Below are 23,753 nucleotides of genomic sequence, written 5' to 3'. Positions count from 1 at the left end.
TTATTTTTTTCTAATTTCCCCTTCTATCCTCTGTCCCTCCTTTCCATCCTCCTCTTTCATCTTTTCTCCTTCCTTTTTTGTTTTTCTTTGCAAAATTTTGCCATTAAGGGCATTATGGAGGTGGACAAAAGATGTTGTCTAGTGTGAAGATAGAAAAGATAAAACATACCATGACTTAATTTAATAATTTGTACCCTAATTCTACCTTATTATTATTCAGATATTTAATCCAGAAGTTGTTTTGGAAGCTAAATTATCTGAGTGATTATTTTGGAGCACCACTATATTTCTTATGTAAATACAGTCATTAAGTGAAACTTTAAAGTAAATTTATCAAAACAGAGAATATATACATCACAAAAATAATTATTGAAAATAGGTAGATAAACACATTTTGTACTATGTCTTATTGTGGCAAGAAAGCAAAGAACGAATAAAAATTTCTAGTCTGCTATAAAATACTTACCTTTTGTTTAAAAATTAAGGTTTTAAGTTGATTTCAATACTTCTAAAAAGCTATACCCAATATGTAGATAAATTAGACTTGAATGTAAGGTGAGGAAAACCTTTACCTCAGATTCTTAGTGCTTTGCCATTAATTTGAGAAAATAACTTTAAAAGACTATGCCTAGTATTATAATAAAAATATTTATTATCAAAATTGTCACATTTTTTATGTACATAGCTTGAAGTCAAAAATACAATTTATACAATAATTTAAGTGGGTCTGAACATTTAGTATCAATTCAGTAGAATCCTAAAGCTCTTCCATAAGTTTTACAAACACCAATGAGTCTATTTCTATTTTACGGAACTCCATTTACACAGCTAAAGTTATTGAGATACCAACATTTCTTTTTTCTAGTGTTTTGATGATAGTTCACAGTGGGTTAATTAATCAACTTCTTTAAATCTTTGGTAAATACAAGTATTTACATACAAAAATGTTTAAATTTCAGTAAAAAACAAAAATTCAAATAATTTATCAGTTTTGTGTAATCAATAAATGCATACACCAGAATTGTATCATCAATCAAAGTCACTATCTAGGACTTCTGATGATAAAATATGAAATTCACAACAAATAGTTTGAGGCTTCTCAGAAGTACCACAACACTAGGCCACAACAATATTAAACACAAATGTTAAGTTCAACACATAGACAGTACTGATTATTTTCCAATGCAGAGAAGTCTAGTTTTTTTCTATATCCCAATTTAAACAATAATTTGACATGAGTTTATTGTCTCATTAAAGCCTGTTATCTTACAAGAGTGAGAAAGCCATTTAAAGAAGTCATACTGTTTTGAAAGACACCAATTCATCTTCTTGCCAATAATTTGTCCATGAAAATATGAATCATTTCTTGAAATAATTTGTGGGAAATAAAACAAAATGCCCTTCTTTCTTTCCTTCCTTTTTTCCTTCCTTCCTTCTTTACTCCCTTCCTTCCTTCTTTCCCTCCTTCTTTCCTCTTTTGTCCTTTCATTCCTTCTCTGAGAGTAATCTACTAGACTGCCCTGTCAACCCGCACATTATACCTGAACTCCCCAAAAGTTCCATAAGGAGTACAGCTTTTATTCATTAACTCTCAATCTCCACGATTCACAAATGAAAACATCCTCACATGAAATCCTCTTACTTCCAGGCTACTTGTTAAAAATACTCCAAGACCTATTTAAATTCTGATGTCCTTGAGTCATTTGATAATTAGGATTTTTTTTTTTTTTACAGATAAGTTAATGCTGGAGTGTAGAGAGTACAATTAAATATATCAAAAACACATCTTTTTAAACCTAGAAAAGGGATGTCTTTGGATTACCACCACTGCAGGGTAGAGAATAGTCCTTCTTTCTAAGTTAGGTTCTGAATGCATGATTTCTTTTCCTAACATCAGTTTTTGCGGCCTCCTGTTTCATTTATAAACAAAGAGGAGAGATATTTTTGTTTTCACTTTGGCAATTCTTCTCTCCCTCCAACTGTCAACATTCTGAATTCAGTGCATATTTTAAAATTCACCCAAGACTAGGCACCTTGTAGTAAGTGTTCACTTACTATGTGACGTGTGAACAGGGAAAGCAGCATAATAAAGGCCCTGTATTCATCAGAAAAAGCTTTCCTCTAAGTTTTTACATAGCCTCAATGCCTTGGCCAAAAATTTGAGTAAAATGTGTTGACTCATTCATCATTCAAAGTGAATGTTATTTTAGTCACCAGCTTTTCCTCCCTAGAGCACATAGACATATACGAAATGCACATTTACATATATTTCTAGTCATATAGTGTAAAGTAAGCCCCACTCTTTTGAATGGCAGGAAAATACTGGTATACTTGACATGATGTTCAATAAATACTAATATGATGTCAACCAGAGGTCTAAAATGTCAGTCTATTGAAACTGATAAGCTTGTATCTTCACTTGGCTCCCTTTCCCATTTCTGCTGATAAAGAGATGAAAATTTGAGGCTTATATCTTCTTCCAGGTTTTGTATAAACCCAAGCATTATTCTACATTGAAAGAATAAAGAGCTGGCCATCTGTTAACGCCTGCCATCCTGCTCTGTGCTCTGCTGGGTCACAGAAACGAGCTTTGTTCTTCTTTCCTTCGGTGATCTGGTGAAGGAGTTTTTGTTCCTGTTGTGTCTTTTTGAGGGAAGAAGAGTTCACATGCAAACATCCAGAAAGCAGCACTGGCATACACCCACTGTGATCATTTCAAGTGTCCTGAGCATCTGTCTTCACATAGCCACTTTCTCCTTCCCCAGGTTCTTTGGTTCCTTGCTTGGAATACACCAGTCGTCAGCTTCCGTCATCATCTGATAATGTTTAAAGGCTGATTTGTTAAAGACCGGGAGTTTTTCTATAGACTCAGAAGACAAAGCCTGAAAAGAGAGTGAGGAAAAATGTCAAACCAAAGAAGTTATGCATGGTGTAATTTGTACTTTAAGTGATTATTTAAAATAAATTCAGAGGTAAGTAGTCAACTACTCAAATACATTCTTTTAATTTAGTAATAAGAGCACACCAGAACTGATAGTATGTTAGGCACAGTATAAAAGAAAACTAAAAAGTAAATATTATCTCTACCCTATAAGGGATAAAATAATATGTATACAATTTAAATTAGGGAATAGAATTGTGTTCAGTATTTACATATGTACCTTGTTTGGACATTACTGATATGATAGAGTTGAAAAGCAAAGTTATTCCTTCTAAGCAAAACCTTTGTGTTTATGATAGAGTCCTAATCTGATATTATTACTCTGTTAAATCTGATACTATAAATCTATAATCTATGAATCTTCTCCAATACTTGGAAGACTTTGGCTTGTTTAAAAATGAATGCATTAATTATTTCAGATGGTCAAAGACTACTTGGCAAATAACTCCCCTGGCACAGAATGGGAGCCTAGAAGCTTAATATTTAGTTGCTAATATCTGTAAATATATTTTCATTTGAAATAGCTGGCAAAGGCAAAGCAGAATCAGTACAGTGACCTTAACAAATAAATTGAAGCTTTATCAGAAATAGAAAAAATATGTAGCAATTTTTAAAGTTTAAACAGAAAATGCCAGGTATCCTGTTAACAACTTGTGAGCAGTCAACTTTCTTTTCCCTGAATTTCTAACATCAGCTTAAGGTCTTGAATAACTTGATATCATTTATTTTTTAGGCTGGAGCATTATTAGCATCTTTCTTCTCACAACTGAAGTAAAACAAAAGTACAGCTATTTGCACAGATGCCAGAGGAGCTGCCTTAAAAAGTCATATGAGCATGTCCTCATTCTGAACTGAAGTGCTTCTTGGGCAAGAATTTTGCTCACTTGAGGCAGGTAGCCTGGCTCCACCTCCTTGTTTGTAAGTTACCACATTAAATATTAAAGAGTATATACACACATAGCAAACAGAAAATAGAATCACTGTAGCCATTATTTGCATTAACTCATTTTGGGGTTTTCACTGTGGACCATAGAGCTCAGGGCTGTAAAAGAAGCAATCTTTTCAGAAATCTGATTTTTTTTTCTACTGAGTTTAAAGTATACCTTTAAGTAGATAATAGCATCTGTTCCATATCCTGATAAAGAGTAGAGATGCAGATCTCCTTGAAAGTACTTGGCATAGAGACGGGAAATCGGCAAGCCATAACCAAAACCAGCCTAGAGAGAAAATATCAGTGATTGGTAAAGAGGTGGCCATGATCATTGGAATATAAAATGTAGGAAGGAGTTATCATCCTGCCTGATATTGATGTCCTAGAACCTAGATGTCCAATCAGAGATCCCTTGAATTTTTTCACATTTTTAACTTGCTTTATTATTCTTTCTCATATCCCGCATGCCCAATTTAAATGTATTAATTTGCCTAAATACTTCCTTAGAATCCGAGCTTTCCCTTTAGAACTAGGCAGCTGGGATGAACTTTGCCATATAACTGGTCTTACCAAAGGAGCATTCCGGGCGTTGTCCATCACAGGCGTTGGTGCAGTGGAGTAGGTATAGCTAAAGAGGCGGTCAATGATCCTCAGGGGAACACCACCTCCTCTGTCTGAAATCTTAAACCAACAAACAGGTCATCAGAGCTACACATTAAAACAGTGTGCATTTGTCTCTACAAATATGTCTTTCATTCATTAAAAAGTCACTTCATATATGCCTTTGATGTATTCCTCAGAGCAGAGAGATTATTAGTGACTTTTTAATTCTCTCAAGAGAGACTCAAAAGAAAAATAGAGAATGGTTACCTTAATTGTAAGATCTTCCTTTCCCAAAACAACAGTCACTTCAATTGGTGTGAGGGAAGGACAGTTTTCCTGGTGTTCAACTGTTGCCCTCATTGCATTCTAAAGAAAACAAAAACATAAGAAATTCAATGGCGGAAGAATGAGGGACAATAACTCTGTTTTTTATATAAAAAAATAAAAACAGTACAGAGAATTATTAGAAGTTCCTATTTCTTTTAAGTTAGTAGTTAAAACAGCTCTGTAAACAGCCATTTATGAATATGTCATATAGAATGTATAATGAAAAATATTCATTTACCATGTAATATAGTGCCTGGAAGTAATGTCTAATAGAAAAATAATTCAGCTAGTTGTCAAGTTCTTATTGGTAAGCTTAATTTAAACATAGAAATGGATTTTTATGGTCCATTTCCTGGCTCTCTCTTTTCGGTCTTTCCATTACATTTCACATCCAACCACCAAAGACTATTACATAACAAAGGAACAGCGAATCATTGAACCAATTTATTGGCTATTATAAAATTTGCTGGGAAAAAGTTGTTACCATTTAAAAGGATGGTAAATAATTCTAAATTAAATTTCAATTTGCCTATGATTATCATCTTGACTTTTACCTATGATGGCAATATAAATCTAAGAGTTGGACCATTCAATTTAAAAGTAAATCAAATCAGCAAAAAAGTATCTTCTGTCCTTTCATGGAGAAGAAACTCAAGTTTTCAGACCACTGGATAAATCTTATACAGATACAGTTTTTGTTTATTTGACCCATTTTCCTCTCTAACCTTCTAGCAAATTATCTGTTTTCTGGGTTCTATCTGATATTAAGTTCTAATCATTAGCTAAAGTGAAGTAAAATAAATTGGATGTTTGTAGTATAATCAATCCCTCATTGTACTAACATTAGAATAACTTAGGAAACAGTAAATTCTGAGAAGAGTTATATCAGAATTAGAAGTAAATTTTGCTTTTTTAGGCTTCCTCATCCTTAGTCCGAACAAATCATGGAAGCATCACAAAGCTTTGGGTGTTTTTCCATCTTTTGGTGTAAGTAGAGTTGTGGTTTTGTCCTAGAACCTAGGACAGGATCTGATTTGAGCACCTGGCTACCCAAGACCTTATAATGTCTACATCCTCTGAGAGCTTGTTGGAAATGCATATTCTTAAGACCTGGAGAATCAAAATCACTGTCTGGGGCAGAGCCTAAGGATCTGCGTTTTCACAAGCCCTCCAGGTGACTCTAAGGCACATGGAAGTCTGAAAAGCACTGCCCTCCAGTCCTGCCACACAACAGGGACTGTGGACAAGGAGCAACACCTGTTAGCTCATTAGAAATTCAGAATCTCGGGCACTGCCCCAGACCCACTGAATCAGTATTTGCTTTTTAATAAAACCACCAGCTGATTCATATGCACATTAAAGTAGGTCATTGAAGGAATGGACTGTCCTCTGAGTATACCCTAAACTCAGGTTCAGACTCTGCCGCTTACAGTAATTCTGGACCTGAACCTCTGGATTTGGAATTAGACCAGCCTGTGGGGGTGGAAGAAACAAGGCCTCATTCCCTGAAGCATTCACCCCATGAACTTTCTTAATGAATACATGAATGAATAGTGCTTTGTTGCACACCTGGACAAATAATGAGAATAGGGAACTCTGAGTCATGAATCATATTGTGCATTCTCAAATACATGTTGATGCTACAATGAACTCTATGTAACCTTTCAAACATTGACCGTATCCTCCTTTAAGGTGAGCAGAAGTTCACTTGGGAGAAGATAGTGAGGCTCTTGTTTAGTCAGAAATGATGAAGGACATTAAAATGTAACCAGTGAATTTTTAATAAAAAAGACCTGCAATCATTGTGAAGTATCATACCTTAAAGAGTTCAAAGAGCATATGGTGAAGGTGAGAAGGAACATACACAATGTGAATCGGTTGTTCTGGAGATTTTCCTAGAAAAAAAAAATTAAACTCATTAGAATTAGTAAACAAATTCTTCATTAAACAAACATCCAAATCTATTTGACTAATATTTTAGACTTAAAGAGGATTGGAATATTCCCCACCCTACTCACTCCAAAATCCTACCCTAGAGCCTTCCCTCTTAAACAGAGAACACAACTGGCTTCTTTTCAAAATGCTCTTACAGTAGCACCTAGTGCTCTATGATTAATTTTTGCATTTCTCTGCAAATGTATAAAGCAGATGAAGTGTGCAACAAGAATGCTATAAATTAGATTACATGGATTATTTGTTTCTATTTTCAAAACTTTTGTACTGGACAATCTCAAGTTAAATATTATGCATTGTAAGAAAGAAGAAATAATGAATGTGCCTATAGCATAACATCAAAAATAAAGCTAGCTATAATTGATATTTTGAAATTGAAGCAACACATAGAAAACTACACTATAATACATAGGAAAATAACACATCTGATTAGTCTTTATTTTTGTCAATCAAACATTAAACCTTATAGATTAACTATGCTCAAATCTCACCAAGAAGTTAAAGCCTCATAATACTGTTTGAAAAGAAAAATAAAAGCATTATTCTTTGGTGTGCCAGGCCTTGGCAAAGTTTGAATCAGAAAACACAAGGTCTGGCTCAATTCCTCTTTATTTTATCAAACAGTTCAAGCAATTTATCTAAAGTTATGCAACAATGCTGTTAACGTGTAGAGATAGTTTTCAATCTTTATTTGTACTTCTATTTTTAGTTTAGCAACAATTACATTCGCATATCCCCAACCCATAAGTTAGGCTACTCATAATTTGAGCAACTTAATTTTCACTCCCACCAACAACAAACATTGTTCATGTATAACTATTACTTGGAAAAGATGTGTACATTGAATTGAAAGGAGAATGTTATTCCAATTTAAGTATGCTGCCTGCTTTGAGAAGCAACTATGGGATAGTATAAAAATAGTGCCTTGTATTCATCCTGGAATCACTTCAGTAATGCGGGAAGACTATCTTTTCAGGTACCCTTCAGTTGCAGCTACTAAATAAAATATGCTCTGTTTCCAAAACTGGTATATACTTATAGTGCAATTAAAAAAATTTTGGTGATAACATTTAATATGAAAGCTACCTTCTTAAATATTTAAGTGTACAATATAGTATTGTTAAGCACAATGTTGTACAGCAGGTTTCTAGAAGTTATTCATCTTGCATAAGTAAAATCTTATACCCATTGAATAGTGACTCCCCACTTCCCCCTCCTCCCAGCCTCTAGCAACCACCATTCTGCTCTCTGCTTCTTTGAGTCTGACTTATTTTAAATACCCCATGTAAGTAGGATCATGCAGTATTTGTCCTTCTGTGACTGGCTTATTTCTTATAGTGCAACTTAAAGTACTTTTGTTCCCAGATCTTATGAGTCAGCTCTTTAGGAGGATATCTTGACTATCAAGTGGTTCCTCCTACTTCTGGCTTCTCTCCCCTCTATTCTGTAGTAAGCAATCTTTCTTTGATCTAAGATATTGGAACTAAGTTGCTACTCTATGTCCTAAACTATTTGTTTAAACTCTTCTTCTTTATGAGTCATCACTAGCAACTGAATATGCTCAGCTGGAACTTTCCAGTTGGGATAAAGAGAACCTTGGCTTCAAAGTAAAATAGCGTACAAACTCTAGGCACATTCAGAAAGGAAAATTGGAACACAGAAGTTGCTATTTACAGTATTAATCATAGTGGGAAAACACTGAATTTTCTACAGATTAAAATATATTTTATACATAGCTTACCATTCACTTGCATGAGCTTTAATTCTGGAGATGTTAAATAATATTGATCACAAAGCATCCTTGAACAGTCAAAGGCATCTGGAATAGAAAGGTTTTTTTCATAATGATGAAATGAATTAGTGCCAAGTAAAATTTTCAAGTGATCCTCAGTGTGTACACTACCCTTAAGCTAAAATATGCATTAGAGTCCAAGTTTATGTATACAAAAGAGTACCTTTTTAATATTTTATAGAAGAATTATAACAGTATTTAAGTTATAGCTATAGCAATAGGAAGATGCACACTTCAGAGATCAAATATAATATATAAGAATATGACACATGAACCTAATGTTTAGGTTTTTTATAATATTATAAATGCATGTTTAAACCTTTGATCTTCAAAAGCAAAAGACCTTCATGACAGTATTTATAAAAATATAGAAGTAAAACTCTGAATATAAATTCACTTACAGAGTCATCTCAACTATAGGTCAAACATATAGTATACATTTTCAATAAGGGAAATGAAGAAATCTAGAAATTACCTTGGATCACTGCTACTACGTTGCAGTTTGGATCAATGCTTCCAATGTGGCTTGGGTTTCTTGTCTCTGAGTCACTAAATAAAAGAACTGTTGAAAAATAAATATAAACATTATATAAATTATATAAAAATCAGGATAATAATGATTAGAGCTACCACTGACCAAAAAAAAAAAAAAAAAATGTAACCCACCAAATAGTGAAACGTCTAGTTAGGGTATGGCTTATAGTCTGCACCCAGCTCTGTATATCATGATTATAATATACCGACTTACTGTGCTGGTTCATTAGCATCCGGGTAGAAATACGGTTCATGTAAAATCGATCCAAGAAATACTGAAGATTTTGATTGGTGACTGGGTCAACTGTACAACCATCTTTATATTCTATGACTCCTTGTGCCATTGTAGGAACTACATTATGGTTTCTATTTCGAACTTTGATGAGAGTATCTACAAAACTGAGCCAAAACACATTTACATTTAGTGAAGTTTCAAGTAAGATTCATTCACTTATATTTCTTAGATATTACATGTACATATCATTTATTATAGAAGTATGTCTGGAAATAGTCAAAATTTTAGACGCTTAATCTAATGCATAGAACTTACTCTGATAATACTTTCTGGTCTTCTGGGTTTTTCTCATGGAATTCCACCAAATCCATCAGGCTCTGAATGTACCTGTAAAGTGACAGGTGTGCTTTAAGTTTTGAAATTGAATAGTCAGATACAAGTGGCTAAAAATAGTATCTTTTCCAAATGATTTGAAAAGAGAAGGTATTATGTTTAAAATCAAAACTCCAAGACATTTGGAAAACAGTATCTCAAAAGAAGAGGTAAAACTTTTATCCTTAACTTTCTAAATTAAAAGTTATATTTTGGTAACTATTCCAAATCAGTATTTATTTTTCTGTTTAGTTTGGCAAAAGTATTTTTTAATAGCAAAAGCATTTAAACACAACACTTTAAGAAAGCTTTCATATTTTTTACTATTCTATTCATAGGAGAATAGAAGTCTTGAAAGCAGTACATACTATGGATAGAATATGTATTTCAGATTATAATTGTTTAATGGGTATATAATACATATATTTATTGAATCAATAAACAAAAAGTTGTGTAGTCAGTGGATTAAGGTGCACATCTGCCTCAGTGCATATCTTGGCTGTATTCGCTGAAAATCTGCTCCTTTGGATTATCCATCCTCTCTAAGCCTCAGTATCCTTATTTATAAAATGAGATGATTATAACTGACACTGAGTGCTGGCTCTGTGCTCCGTGCTTTTCTAAGTGCTTTTTAATGGCACACCTCATTTAATTACACTCAAATATCCCTTTGAACCATATACTTTATCCTCCTCAGTAACAGGGGAATTGAAGCATAGAGACTTTAAGACACTCTCCCAGAATTCCACAAATGGGAAGAGGCAAAAGCAGGGTGTGAACCCAGAGCCTGTCCTGTTAATTGGTTTGTAAATAAAAAAGATGAGGCCCTCTCTGAACAATAGTCATTCATGTCTATTTCTAAAATAAGGCTCCTTTTACAGTATCAAGCTTTGTCTTTTGTTACTTAAAAATACAAAACAAATTGTAACTGTCAATTAGTTTTCATATTTCTCCTAGAAATAAAAATTATATTGTGAAGGAACCTACTTTTTAAGGATGAAATGTCTGTTTCTAGTTTTATAATTGCCCTTATAATAACTTACTTTAAATTAATAAAAAATTCTTTACATGTTTCAGAAGTGTTTACTATTCAGATCACCTGTTTTTTTCCTTTTTTAATTGTTTTCTATTACACTTGTCCCATTTTTTCCCCATTGCTATTCCCTGCCCCACCTACCTTCCTCCTTTCCCACAGTCAATCCCCACCCCGTTGTCCATGTCCATGGGTCATTTATACTAGTTCCTTGACTAGCCCCTTCCCCTTCTTTCTCCCCTTATCCTACTTCCCCCGCCCCACAGATCACCTGTTTTCCAACTATGATATTAATATAAGAATTCATACTCAGGTAACTGTCTTAAAACTAGAGGCTGTTTCAGAATAGTTTTCTACTTACCAGCTTTTAACTAACTGCACTGAAGAGGTATTTATTAATCGGTCAGGGAGGATATCGATTTCCTTCAGGATATTGGCGAGCCTCACAGGAAGTTCTTGTCTTAAAAATGCAAAAGAAGTTCTTTCACATGCGTTTTCCGAACCTGTAACAAATAACATTTTATTTAATATTTGGAAACAAGTATGTCTAAATGGTATATTTGAATAATGTTAACTATCCAATATTAAATGCACACATATATTATAAAATTATTTTTCACCCTCAGTTGGTTTACGGTTTATAGCCAATTCAGAAGTATCCTCTTGTCTTTTTCTTTTTTAAAAGTTACCAATATAAGAATTATTGTTGTAGTTTATTTTTAAGAGGATTCACTCCCAATAAGTCAGACTACCCTACAGCTCTTAAGATTCATAAGAGATTGCAGGGCTCAGTCAACACCACAATATTCAGAGTTTTGGTTATGAAATTGGAGTGGGAGATAAGGGGGCAGGGTGGAAGTCGTGGTGTTTCCAGATTACTAATAAATAAATAATATCACATTTAAATCCTTGAAATTTTCCTTGTAAGATTGCCATGGAAAGCCTATAAATATTTTCAGCAGTAACGCAAATATATGAAAACCTTTAATGGTAAAGAAGGAAAGAAATTTGTTAGGAACGCAGAAATGTACCCTATGGAAGGCGGCTAAGGGATAAAAATCTCAATTTGAGGCTAATCTTTTCCAAGAAATACTGTGCCGCGAGGGGATCAAGTTTCTCATCCATAGTTAAATGCTGATTGAAAACAAGAAGTATTTTGACGGAAGCTTTGGACGGAAAGATGAGCTCAAACCATCCAGCATCAGCGGAACTGCAAGTGGTCTCTACTAGACACAAACTGCCAAAGAAAGCGGATATAGGAGAAGGCAAGGTGTCTGTCTGGTGGTCGAGGCTCCAGGGTTCCGCAGGAAGGGGGACCCCAGTCTTTTTAAACAATGAGGCCACCCCTCCCTGTACCGGGACTTAAAGTTAAGGCAGCTCCCCAACCCCAATGCCCCCGCCCGGACCCTACGTCCTGGCTCACCGAAGTCCAGCAGCTGCTTCATGGACAGTGGGGATGGGCTGTAGCGCGAGAAATGCTCGACCTCGCGTGGGACCAGGCTAGCGCCGCTCAGCGAGCGCGCGCTGCGCATCACGAAACGGGCCGCCTTCATCTTGGTGCCCACCGGACTTGGCAGAGGCTGGGGCTGGCTTGCGGGCGAAGGCTGAAAGGAGCAGAGCCTGGGACCGGACCGAGGAGGGGCGGGACGCGTCCGGGCGAGCAGCGCAGCTGTGCTGGTGGGCTGGTGCACCTAGATCTGGGCTAAGGTTCAGGGGTGTTTCGGAGCAGAGGGGTCCGGCAGCGACTCAGAGGAACAGTGAGTCAGAGGAGCAGTAAGTATCTTGCGACTCCAGTGCTCTTCTTGCCACCACCGGCCGTCTCCTGCAGTTATATTTGTTTCACCGCACGCCCCACCCCCCCACCCCAACTTCAACGGGGAGGAGTCACTGGGAGTTGGAGACGCTTCCTGAGCCGAGCTTGGGACCAGGCCAATCCACTCAGAGAATGAACGTTGGGCCAGCTCCCCCGGTGGCAGTCAGTGCAGAGTGGCCCGGTGCAGGTGCCCGAGGCTGTGAGGGCTAAGAATGCAGGAAGAAGCGAAGTCGGCATCTGGAAGTAGGTGGGCTCGAGATCAGTCACCTGGGACTGGGAGCGGGGTCGCGTGGGCAGGGGGCCAGCCCAGACTTGTCCTTGTTTACAAGTTCAAGTTCGAGGCTGTCTCAATGTCACACGTTCCTGGTCAGAAACTATTTTCAAGAATCTGGGCTCTGGGAACTCATTGGTCCTTGCTCAGAGCGGGCTTTTACAGTAGCCAATCGTCTGCATTCAAAAGTATGGCTTTCTCTGCCATTGGACAGGGAAAGGAATAAGCAGCCTGAAGAGTTCTTCCGGCAAGAAAACAGCACGCATCAGGAACTGGAAGTACTTTTTGCTGAGACTTGAAGAGGTGCCCAAAATATATTAATTTTTTCTTGTGACAATAAAAGGCCACCAATTTGCTTCTCTCCATTAGATTTAACTGTTAATTAAAAACAAAATTAGAAAAGGATCAGTTTGTCAGTTTGACCCACCTTTTTTTTCTTCTGTCAAGAATTTGCTGGCACTGTTCCCCTGTATAAAATTCCCTTAATCCAAATCTTTGCCTAAGACATTCTCTTTTAGCTTTAAATGCCCAGCACAAACTAGGTGCTACAAGAGATCTTTTCTGATTGCTTCTCTCTCTGCCCTTCCAAATATGGCCTTTGTCACTTAGGACATTATATTGTAGCTACTTATGATCTTATATTGTCCCTCCTTGGTCCCCCTCCGTGCCTTGAAAGACATCAGGGTTGGGTCTATGCCAGATGCGCCTTTGTGATTTCTACACTGTTTAGTTGCTACTAAAGCTGAGGAAACATGGGGGAAATTCCAAATTGCATCTCCCTTTGGAGATGGTTCTTGATACTATTGTGATTTATTTTTTTGTACTTCGAATCCTTCGTTACAACTTTGCGTAGCTTCATAAAGCAAAATAAAATAAAATAAAAATGAAAGTGTTTCAGAAACCAAAATATTAAATAAACTCTCTCTGATGGAGCAAGTAAATTTACGATAAAGATCTCTTCTTTTTCCTGGATTACATCCTAAGAACATAATAGAAAAGTATGCATTTACTTTCTTCCCATATATGTGGGATCTGGGATAGGCAAAAATATATATTGAAAAGAATTATACCCTTTAAACTGCAGAGGAAAGGCAGTGGAAAGGATACATTACAGGCAGTTCTAATTTAGGAAAATCCCACTGAGTGCTTGGCCTTACCCAGTATCCCTTGTGTTGTCTGATAATTAAAGGTCAGGTGAAGTCTTATGATGGTCACAGAGATGGCTAAGGGCTAAATGTAAACTGAGGTCACCAAACTTTTGTCTGCATGCCATCCCAGCCAATAATATTTATCAGGTTACTGTCACAGTGATTTACATTCTTTAATGTCACTTCTCTGACGGGAACTGTTGTTATAATTGGCAACATTTATGGTAGCTGGACTGGAATAGCTAGGTCAAGTTGTTTACCCAGTTGGCTAAGACTATGTATTATATGTGACCCTTGCTTTCTGAAAGTTTGTGTTATACCACTTTGTTTTTATGGAATACCTGTACCTGTCTTCTCTAACTGAAAGAAATCCAAAAAGGTAAAAAGAGGAAAAACAAAAATAGCATTTGGTGTTTGTTTCCCAGCAAGCTCTACAGAGGCAGCATGTACCCAGAACAACTTGATAGCACCACCAAGCTTCTTCCTCAGAAAATACACTCAGCATCTCAGCCTCAAGCCCTCATGGCTTTGAACTGTGCCTGTGAGCATCTGTGCTTCATCTCAGTTTATTTTGTGCATCTGTTAGCAAGATGTATCCTAAGGTATCAGAAAAGCCTAAAAGAACTTACAAGGGTACTACACTTAGCATAAAACTGTATGTAATTAAGCAGTTTTGGCATGATTTGGTAGGTTACTTTGGAGTATGGGAACACTCAAAGATTTTTTCATATAAATTAATGGTAATTGCTTCTTTGCTTAATGCCACTTCAGCTTACGAAGGTATTATAGAAACACTCTACTTTTGGGTAGCAGGGAAAACCTGTACCATGGAAAGAGAGTGACATACTTTTAGGCTGACCACAGGTTTTGAGGTGATACAGTTGCTACAGAAATAAAGCACAAGGGAATTATTTGTGGACAATGGGTATGGACAAATCTGTGCATTCATCGAGTAAAAGTAAACCATGAGAGGACTCTAAGTAATTTGGAGGTAATGGTCAGAGTGCTGAGCTCAGCATCTCTGCTTGAGGCACTCAACTCCTGAAATTTTCAGGGCACGTTTACCCACCATTAAATGAATTCTTTCCAACTTGCCTCACAAGAACTAGTAACATAGGGCCAGTTGTAGAGCCTCAAGAATGCAAGTCACATTTTTGCCAGGGGTCTGGGCATATTCAATTAGATAAAATGCATTAAGACCCTTAAGGAGATACCTATTCAACTTTCCCACCTGTAGGAATATATTCCAGGGAAGCAATTAAAATTACATTAAGACCCAAAGAGGACTACACCAAGACACATCATTATTAAAATAAAGAGAGAATCTTAAAAGAAGCAAGAGAAAAGGAGAGAGTTACCTACAAAGGAATTCCCATAAGACTACCAGCTGATTTCTCAAAAGAAACTTTGTAGGCAAGAAGGGACTGACAAGAAGTATTCAAAGTGATGAAAAGCAAGGACCTACAACCAAGATTACTCTATCCAGCAAAGCTATCATTTAGAATGGAAGGGCAGATAAAGTGCTTCCCAGACAAGTTAAAGCTAAAGGAATTCATCATCTCTAAGCCCTTAATATATGAAATGTTAAAGGGGCTTATTTAAGAAAAAGAAGATCAAAACTATGAACAGAAAAATGTCAACAAATTCACAATGATCAACAATGGAATTAAAAAACATAAGCAAAAACAAACTAAGCAAACAGCTAGAACAGGAACAGAATCATGGATATGGAGAACAGGTGGAGGGTTATCAGCAGGGAGGGGGAAGGGGAAAATGGGGGAAAAGACACAGGGATTAAGAAGCATAATTGTTAGGTACAATATAGACAATTGGGATGTTAAGAATAGTAAAGGAAATGGAGAAGCTGAAGAACTTACGTGCATAATCCATGGACATGAACTAAGGGGAGAGCAATTGCTGGAAAGAAGGAGAATACCAGGCAGAGGGGGGCAAAGGGAAAAAATGGGAAAACTGTAATAGAGTAATCAATAAAATATACAAAAAATTAAATGAAAGAAAACTAATAAAAGTTAAAAATAAAAATATGCATAAAGCCAATTTTTTAAAAAAAATTACATTAACAGAAACTCCAAGAGCCATGATGGAAAGATAAACAGATTTGTCTATAAACTATTTTAAATTTAAAAATGATCAGCAAACTTTGAGAAAATATTTATAAAATGTGTATGCAACAGACAATGATTATTTAAGAAATTATTATTTCAGCAGGGTACAAAATTGTCATGGTCTGTTTCCTCATGGAGTTTTAGACTTATAGGGGAAAGAGATGTTACAAAAGCAATGGGTGATAAGCACACACATTAAATTAGGATAAGGATTGTGAAGAATAAGCATAGGAAGACTACAAGGGGCTGGATGGAACCAACTACAATTTGGAGGGCAAGGATAGTCTCTCTGAGAAAGTGACAATTATGGGAGATGGTGCATCCTTCTATTGGGGAATGAGAAGGGAATATTGGTGGAAGCATATTGGTGAAGAGATTGGGGATAGCCAGTCCTAAATCACTATTTGGTCTCCAATGTTTCTTATCATTGTTGTTTTAGAGGGTGCTAGGTGCCAGGAACTGGACTAGATGCCTTGGTGAGTGCAAAACATCTTCTCTCAAGTGTCACAGGCTAATACTAGTAGGTGATGGAAAGCAATGGCCAACTTTTTTTTTTTTTTTCATTTATGGGACTTTCATTGAATTCTCAGGGCAAAAAACTCACAATTAAATGCATTAAAAAAACAGTTCATAAAAGAGATTTGATCAATGTGTCATGTCAATGGCAATAGCAATGGTACTGGATGGTGGTGATGTTAGGCACTCAGGTGTTTGGAGGAGGAGCTTTGTTGGGAATCAAGGAATGCATCCTCTGAGAACTGGTTTTTGTGATGATCTTAGAAGGATGAGCAAGATTTGGCAAATTATTGGTAGACAGTGGAGAAGGATGTCTAAGCCTGAACAAAAGCAATGATGTGGGAGCTAGGGAATACAGGAGAAAAAAGATGACTAGTTTAGTCTTGCTGCTATCTAGAGTAACTGTAGGCAGGAGAAAATGGGAAATTAGGGTTATATCATGAAAGTCTTAAATGCTGGTATGAGGACTTTGAGAATCCTGGAGTAGGCAACATGGAACTAATGAAGCTTGTTAAGGCAAGGAGCACATTGCCATGTCCAGACAGACATGGAAAGGATCTTAAAAAGAAAGAAACAAACAAACAAAACAGTGTAATGTATATAAAGTATGTGTTGAGGGGTGGGGAAGGTCAAGCAGTCAGGGAAGACTTCTATGGGGGAGGTGACATGTCATCTTGAGTTATAGAAGTTCAAAAGCAGATGAAGAGGAAAGATGTTGGGGCAATGGGAAGAGAGAATGAAAAGAATCACTTTGTTGTAGGATCTCTAGCCTTTGTCAAATCTGAGAAGGAAAAACCTAAAAAAAAAAATGTTCTCTGATGTTTGATATTCAAAGTCTATACTACTGGGAAGAGGTGATTTCATTATAGAAGCATGGAAGTCAAAGGATCAGGAGGAACAGACAGTTTGACTAAGAAGGGGAGAACACAAATGATGAGTTTGTTTGGGGACACTTTGGGTTAGTGAGAAACCACTGGGCAAACAGTAATGGCTGTCATTACTAGTGAAGGGAAGATGAGAATGCAGAGGCTATTAAGCCTTTCATGGGCCATCCCTCAGCCAAACCAGCTGGGAACTCTGGAGCAAACATTTCCCATTAGTCCTACATTGGTCAGAGACAGAAGTCATTTCTATGGTACCTGGGATTTATATGCCTGGCAATTGGCATTTGAAATAATCCCACATTAGCTGTTATGGTGGCAAAGACCAACTATAAGCCTCTGAAACTTCCCCGGACTAAGATGGCAAATACAAAAACAATATGGTACCCTAGTAGTAATGATAGAGATTAGTTCCATTCTTAAAAGTATCTCAAGAATGGTGGTTCATCGTGTCTCCACTGAATTTATTTGTGGAGACTTGGTTGTTCCTTGACAATGACTGTAAACTACTATCAACCAATGGACTAGTAGCCCTGATGGTAACTGCTGTGTTGGACATGGTATTTTTGCTAGAGCAGATTAATATGGTCCCAGAGACATGGTATACAGCCATAGACTGGGCGAATGTATGCTTTTGTTTCTACCAAACGAACAAACAAGAAAAAACCCTAAACCCCCTTGTACTCCAAGCTCAGCATCTGCTTACCAGAGAATCTAGACTGACTTCCTCTATATTAGAAGATCATCCTAAAAAGCATGTCACATATCACCATGTATGTACTATGGTATAATTTTTATTGAATGAAGAGAGAAGAAAGGAAAGGAAAGGGAAGAGAAGGAAAAGAAAGGGAAAAGAACTGTATATGTGAGTATGGGTTGATGTATGCATGTGAAGAGTCTGGGAAGAAACCTTGCCACACTCTCGATCATGATATTGGAGGTGTGTTGGACAAGAAACTCTCACTTCTTACTTTATACCTACATATCACATTCTCCACGGTGCAGGTCTCAGTGCTTTACATACCAAAACCAGGAATAATTCTTGACCAATAAAAGTGTATAAAATACACTGCTCTTGGAAAGGTTGTTCTCCAGCACTTACTTACCATTCTGGATTTTTTAAAAATATATTTTATTTATTTAATTTCAGAGAGAGGGTAAGAGAGGGAGAAAGAGAAGGAAAGAAACATTAATGTGTGGTTGCCTCTTACACGCCCCAAATTGGGAACCTGGCCCACAACCCAGGCATGTGCCCTGTTGGAATTCAAACTGTTGACCCTCCCCTTATGTTTAATTTCTCCCATGTAATTATGGGATGAAGCAACAGTGGGAGGAGGCATCCAGGAACCAGACCACTGGCCTGGCTAACTATGTTACTCTAGTCTGGTGGTCTTGTATGACTATGTCTTGTCTGCGTGCAAAGATTTAGGAGTGTAAGGGAGAGAGAGTGTTTCTAGAAAGAAATGCCATACAATCAGTGAATGATGATGGTCCAGCTACTGTCATTAATTAGAAAGGTAGATTTGGGGTCCTGGAAAGCAGTATAATCCTAGGCAATTTCAAAGGTCAGGTGGATGAATTATTTAACTTTCTGTCCTTATAGTTCCTTGAATTCTTTACTCTCAGGGACTTTAACACCTACTACATTTCTGTTACCCATTTCCTTAACCTCTTCACATGTCTGATTATCAGTCAGGACCACTTCACCTCTGAAAATATGAAGGCCAGTGATTCCCTTCTTCTTGAGCCTGACACACTGTCCCCTTTTTCCATTTGGCCTATTCCCGCACTCTCTCTAGTCCTGTTGTGACATTCATGAAAATCTTCTACCCTTACCGTCCCCTTTGCTAATGATATGTCACTCCTCTGCTTCCCATTTATTCCCTACCCACCTGAGATCTCCTGATTCATTACTTCTTTCATTCTCGATTTTATCTGCATCTTGTTCTTCTGCCGCTTCTGTTTTACTAATAAATGAACAGGCAGCTTTATTTTCCCTGTAAGATTTCATCCCCCTGTTTATCACATCATAGCACTGCAGGAGATAACAAGCATCCAGGCTTTTTCCTAAGCTTTGTGTTCCTGGTAGGATCCCTCACCCCCAGGCCGTCATAACACATCTAGGGGCATCAGTGAACAGTGGCCATTTGTTTTCACATAGTTCAGCTAGATGGCTCTGTGGACTCTGTGTTGTACTATTAGTCCTCATTGTCTGCCTGGACCACTCCTATCATGCCTCAAGTTCTGATTTAACTCTGGTACCACCTGACATTTATTTCCCTCAGTTCATCCATCCTTGGCTAGTGTCTTCTCCAACTTGTTTGATGGATTCCCTCAATTGTACATAGTCTCTCATTCTCTTTGCCTTTTTTCCAAACACTTCCATTTTGCTTTCTGGAACCCAACATTTGTCTTCATACTTCCTGCATCCCCAATTTCTTCTCTGTGTATATCCACTTTATATTCTTGCCACAACTTGTGGATACCATGTCCCAGTCAACCTCTTAAGTGTAGGGGGCTTTTCTTCTCAACTCAAAGTATTTCATGGGCTGAAAGTGCCAGGGTTATCCTTCACTTTTCACCCTATTTGTGACTGCTCTGCATTCAAAACATCACTCTTTCATTCTCCTTTAAAATTCAGGACCTTGAAGACAGGCATGATACAATACCATCAACTACATTTTTATCACTGCACTTTATGGAGTACCTGGCTACTTCCTTGCTATTATGATGTCTGTCATCATTCTCACTGATTCCAGCACTACTGTGAATGATCCATTTCCACTTTCACCCCTCAATTTATCACTCTCTTCACCTTATCAGTATCTATCTACAATCCACCTTAACTACTCATCCCCATGATCATACCCTAGAACTTGTCTCCAAAAATAATACCAGCACATCCAAAATATCAAATATAAGCATCCCATTCCCTGGTAACTCTTACCCTGTTCCTAGAGTTTTTTTTTTTTTTTAAGTTGGATTAATTTATTCCAACAGAAGTACAAAGTGTGGGAAATCAGTGTGTTTGAATGACTTCGGAGTAGAGAAAGTTACCGGCCAGCAGACTTGCGGTTTTAGCACCTTGGAACAGAGAGAGGCAGAGCCGACAGCGGCCGCCTGAGCGCAAGGCCTCTGGGTGAGGGTGTGCTGGTCGTGGAGCAGGGCAGCCATCTGGTTCTTTGTCTACGTTCTGAGAGTGCCGCCAAAAAATCGAAGGACAGGAAAGGTGGCCGTGGAATCCACGCTGATGGTGAACAGAGGAGGACGAGAGACGCCGGGACAGGAGGAGGAGGAGGAGCGGGCGAGGAGGTCAGATGGACAGCCCGAAGGCGCTGACGATGCAGTACATGGTCTTGTTCTCCCACCGCACGGTGCAGCTCCCGTCACTAGAGCTGTCCCAGAAGCAAGAACTTGCTGTGTGTAATCCTGCTCCGTTCTTCTGCATAATTACACAGGTCACAATGTATTTAAATGGTTTCCCCAGCTTGGTGAGTTGGCTTAAAGTCTGCTCCACGACGTTGGTGGTCCACTGGTTCACTTTGCTGTGCTGGTAGGCGTTGCCGCCGATGGCACTTTCTATCGCCTCTTTCACAATGTTGCTCACTTCCTCGACGACAAAAGCAGCCTCTTCCGCTGCCTGGTAGTCTTCCATCTTTCCTCCCGCGCGTCGCCGCCGCCTCCCCGCTAGGGCGCACTGCCTGTTCCTAGAGTTTTTGACTCAACTCCCATTTGCCTTCCATCAGCCCTCTGATACCTTCTTCTCTTCTCCTCTTATCCTGTGTGGACTTCATGGCCCAACACCATAATTATGCACTTGGAAAAACTCTTCACACACTCTCTCTCTGTTCTACTTACCTGGCCAACCAATCCTAGTTGAGCCATTCAAAGTAGATAGAGTGGGTACAAAATTCAGTCCATATATGCCAAATGGGCAAGTGTTGACATTTTCTTTTCTTTTGCTTTCCTATAAATTCATTTAATGTCTATTCTAAAGTTAATGTGAGGTTTTACCATTCTTTCTTCATCCATGTTCCCAGGAACTCATACAGGTCCAAAGTATCAGGGCAGGTGGACATCCAGTGCTTGGTGTGGTCTAGCCATGCTAGCGCCCATTGAGCTGTTTCTCATGAAATCTGGTCCTAGATTGTTTGTTAATACAAATTGCTCCTCTAGTACCCCTTAGTCCTATCCAAAAGACCTGTTTGGGCCTGGTTCCCTCTCTCTCTCTGTGGCTGCTTCCTGCCCTTGGGGACATGGACAGCATTTCATTCTGCTGTTCCTGAAATATACTGGACCATAGTCTCGTTTCCATCCACTTCAGTGCTCCTCTATTGTACCTGTACCACATTGGGCTACAGGAAACTCTGAAACACTATTCTGACCTGTCTGCCCCATCCTCCATGTAGCCACTTCTACTCTTGCTATGTTCCTATGGTTTTGGTGCAGAAAGTGAGTTTCAAAGGCCCAGGTCTGGAAGGGATTTGAAGCACAGTAAATATGCAATAAATCACATCAAGTTTGCTGCTATTACCTCTCAAACTAGAAGAGATTTTTCTGGCTCAAGGGGTGTGGGAGAGAATAAGAGTTGAAGGAGAATTGACATCAGCTGAAATGAACCCTCAGAGGGGGTTAGTGTATGGATCATAGAAACTGTACACAGATTTCATGGATCTGAGGAAAAAGACAACCTATATCTCAATTCCTTAGATTTCCCAAACTTGAAGAAATATTTTTGACTTCTTCTGTGAGTCCTAATCCAGCTGCCCAGGAAGAGAGGGAGTCATGAGTTTATAATAAATGTTGGCAGAAAACATATATGGGTAATACTTTGAATATTATGTACACAAACATATGCATAACATATGTATAAAGAAAACACTCAGAATGTCCATAGTGGTGATTTTTGGGTGGTAGAATTTATCAGCATTTACATTTGCTTTTTTGCGTGCTTTTCCAAATGTTAAAGAATGAAACATGTGTTACTTCTTAATTATAAGGAAAATAAATGTTATTTCAAGAGTTGAAATGAAAATAGATGTAGCAAAAGAACAGGCAGAAGAATTTGGCAGATGTCTGTTCAAAACAGGCTTTTGACCGAATTGGAAGGCAGAATCAGGACAGGGAATTGGGTCAGTTGCTCTCCTGCCTTCTATTTCTAAGCCCCCGGGCATACCAAGAATCTTGGAGACTCCAAACCGGAGGAGCCCGCAATCAAGTTTTTCTCTCCCTTATCACTCCTGCCTTTGTCTTCTGTAGAATGACATTGGACTACTGTCAGCTGAAACTTTGCCTCCAGTTTGCGGCTTGTACCTTGTCTCTGATTGCTGATCACTGCCTAAATTTCCTGAGAGTATCACCAAACAAGACATTTCTTCTCCTGGCTGCACCGTGCCGCATGTGTGCATACACACACTCCAAATAGAAATCTTTTACTTTGAAAACTCTGAGTTTTGCTGAAGTCCAACCTGGATTCCTATAGCACTGACTGATGGCCTTAGACAACTTTTGTTGGTGTTCCAGATAATAAACACAGTCAAGCACCAGGTCATCCGGAAGACAATTTTAGAGGTCACTTCCTTTTGTGATTTCTTTGCTTACCCAGTGCAGGAGCTGGTCAAAACTGTATCACCATCCCACTGAACACCTGCTTAAAAATGGGAAGATTTAGTCAGTTATGCAAACATTTCTTAGTATCCGGTGAATTCAATCTTGCACGTATACTGGCTTATTAATATGTGCAAAGCACAATATGTCTATATGCTTAGCAATAAAAGGACAGATAACCAGGTGTACACTGAAGTATTCTGTTTGTTTGAAAACACTAATTTCAGCAAGTCCATGTTGTGCAAATGGCTAGTTTCTCTTTAACTGTGGCTGGCACCACCAACAAGAGATGATAATGTCCTTTCCTGTTTGGTCTGGTTTCACCACATGATTCTTCTCACCATAGCACTTTGGAGATCAGTGAGTCAGTGAGTCAGGTTTGGGAGATGCAGCCTTTTGTTTTTCTTGGCCTGAGTGTCAATCAGCTGCCACATTCTGGCCTGCACAGGCTCCAGGCCCCTGTCACCGCCTGTCTCTACCTCTCCCCCGTTTCCATTGGAAAAACCTGCCCTTAGATTCTTAACAGCAAATTTGAAAGTCATTCATTTAATCCAACGCTTGCACTTGCAGAGGGAAAACTGAGGCAGAACATTAAGTCACCTAAATCACATAGCTACTTTTTCAGATTAAACAGAAAGCACACTCTTCTGAGGCTTGGGAATCCTGGTTT

General features: G+C 38.1%; 2 protein-coding genes and 1 long non-coding RNA gene across 3 annotated transcripts in view; 1 reads left to right on the top strand and 2 right to left on the bottom strand.

Moving 5' to 3' along the window:
• Positions 1 to 1,929: 1,929 nt before the first annotated feature.
• PDK4 (pyruvate dehydrogenase kinase 4) lies at positions 1,930 to 12,539 on the bottom strand. Its single transcript, XM_090287217.1, has 11 exons — positions 12,145 to 12,539; positions 11,083 to 11,224; positions 9,632 to 9,703; positions 9,296 to 9,480; positions 9,023 to 9,109; positions 8,497 to 8,574; positions 6,621 to 6,697; positions 4,743 to 4,841; positions 4,443 to 4,553; positions 4,045 to 4,158; positions 1,930 to 2,882 (listed from the first exon to the last, which is right to left on the bottom strand). The coding sequence occupies exons 1-11, from the start codon at positions 12,272 to 12,274 to the stop codon at positions 2,739 to 2,741; spliced, it is 1,239 nt and encodes a 412-aa protein (XP_090143343.1). The 5' UTR covers positions 12,275 to 12,539; the 3' UTR covers positions 1,930 to 2,738.
• A 66-nt stretch (positions 12,540 to 12,605) lies between these two features.
• The window catches only part of LOC150001504 (uncharacterized), a 54,960-nt gene continuing 43,812 nt past the window's right edge, over positions 12,606 to 23,753 (top strand). Inside the window, exon 1 of the long non-coding RNA XR_016513048.1 lies at positions 12,606 to 12,777. This is a non-coding gene — a long non-coding RNA (uncharacterized LOC150001504). The remainder of the gene's footprint in view (positions 12,778 to 23,753) is intronic.
• On the bottom strand, positions 20,459 to 21,170 carry LOC150001506 (dynein light chain Tctex-type 1). The gene has a single exon (XM_090287834.1). It carries the CDS (start codon positions 21,129 to 21,131, stop codon positions 20,790 to 20,792), a length of 342 nt encoding a protein of 113 aa, XP_090143960.1. The 5' UTR covers positions 21,132 to 21,170; the 3' UTR covers positions 20,459 to 20,789.

The sequence above is a fragment of the Furipterus horrens genome, unplaced genomic scaffold (genome assembly GCF_987537825.1).
Source record: "Furipterus horrens unplaced genomic scaffold, mFurHor1.1.pri manual_scaffold_9, whole genome shotgun sequence".
NCBI lineage: Eukaryota > Metazoa > Chordata > Mammalia > Chiroptera > Furipteridae > Furipterus > Furipterus horrens.
Note: the sequence above shows the minus strand (reverse complement) of the source record. Positions and strands in the feature narration are given on the sequence as shown.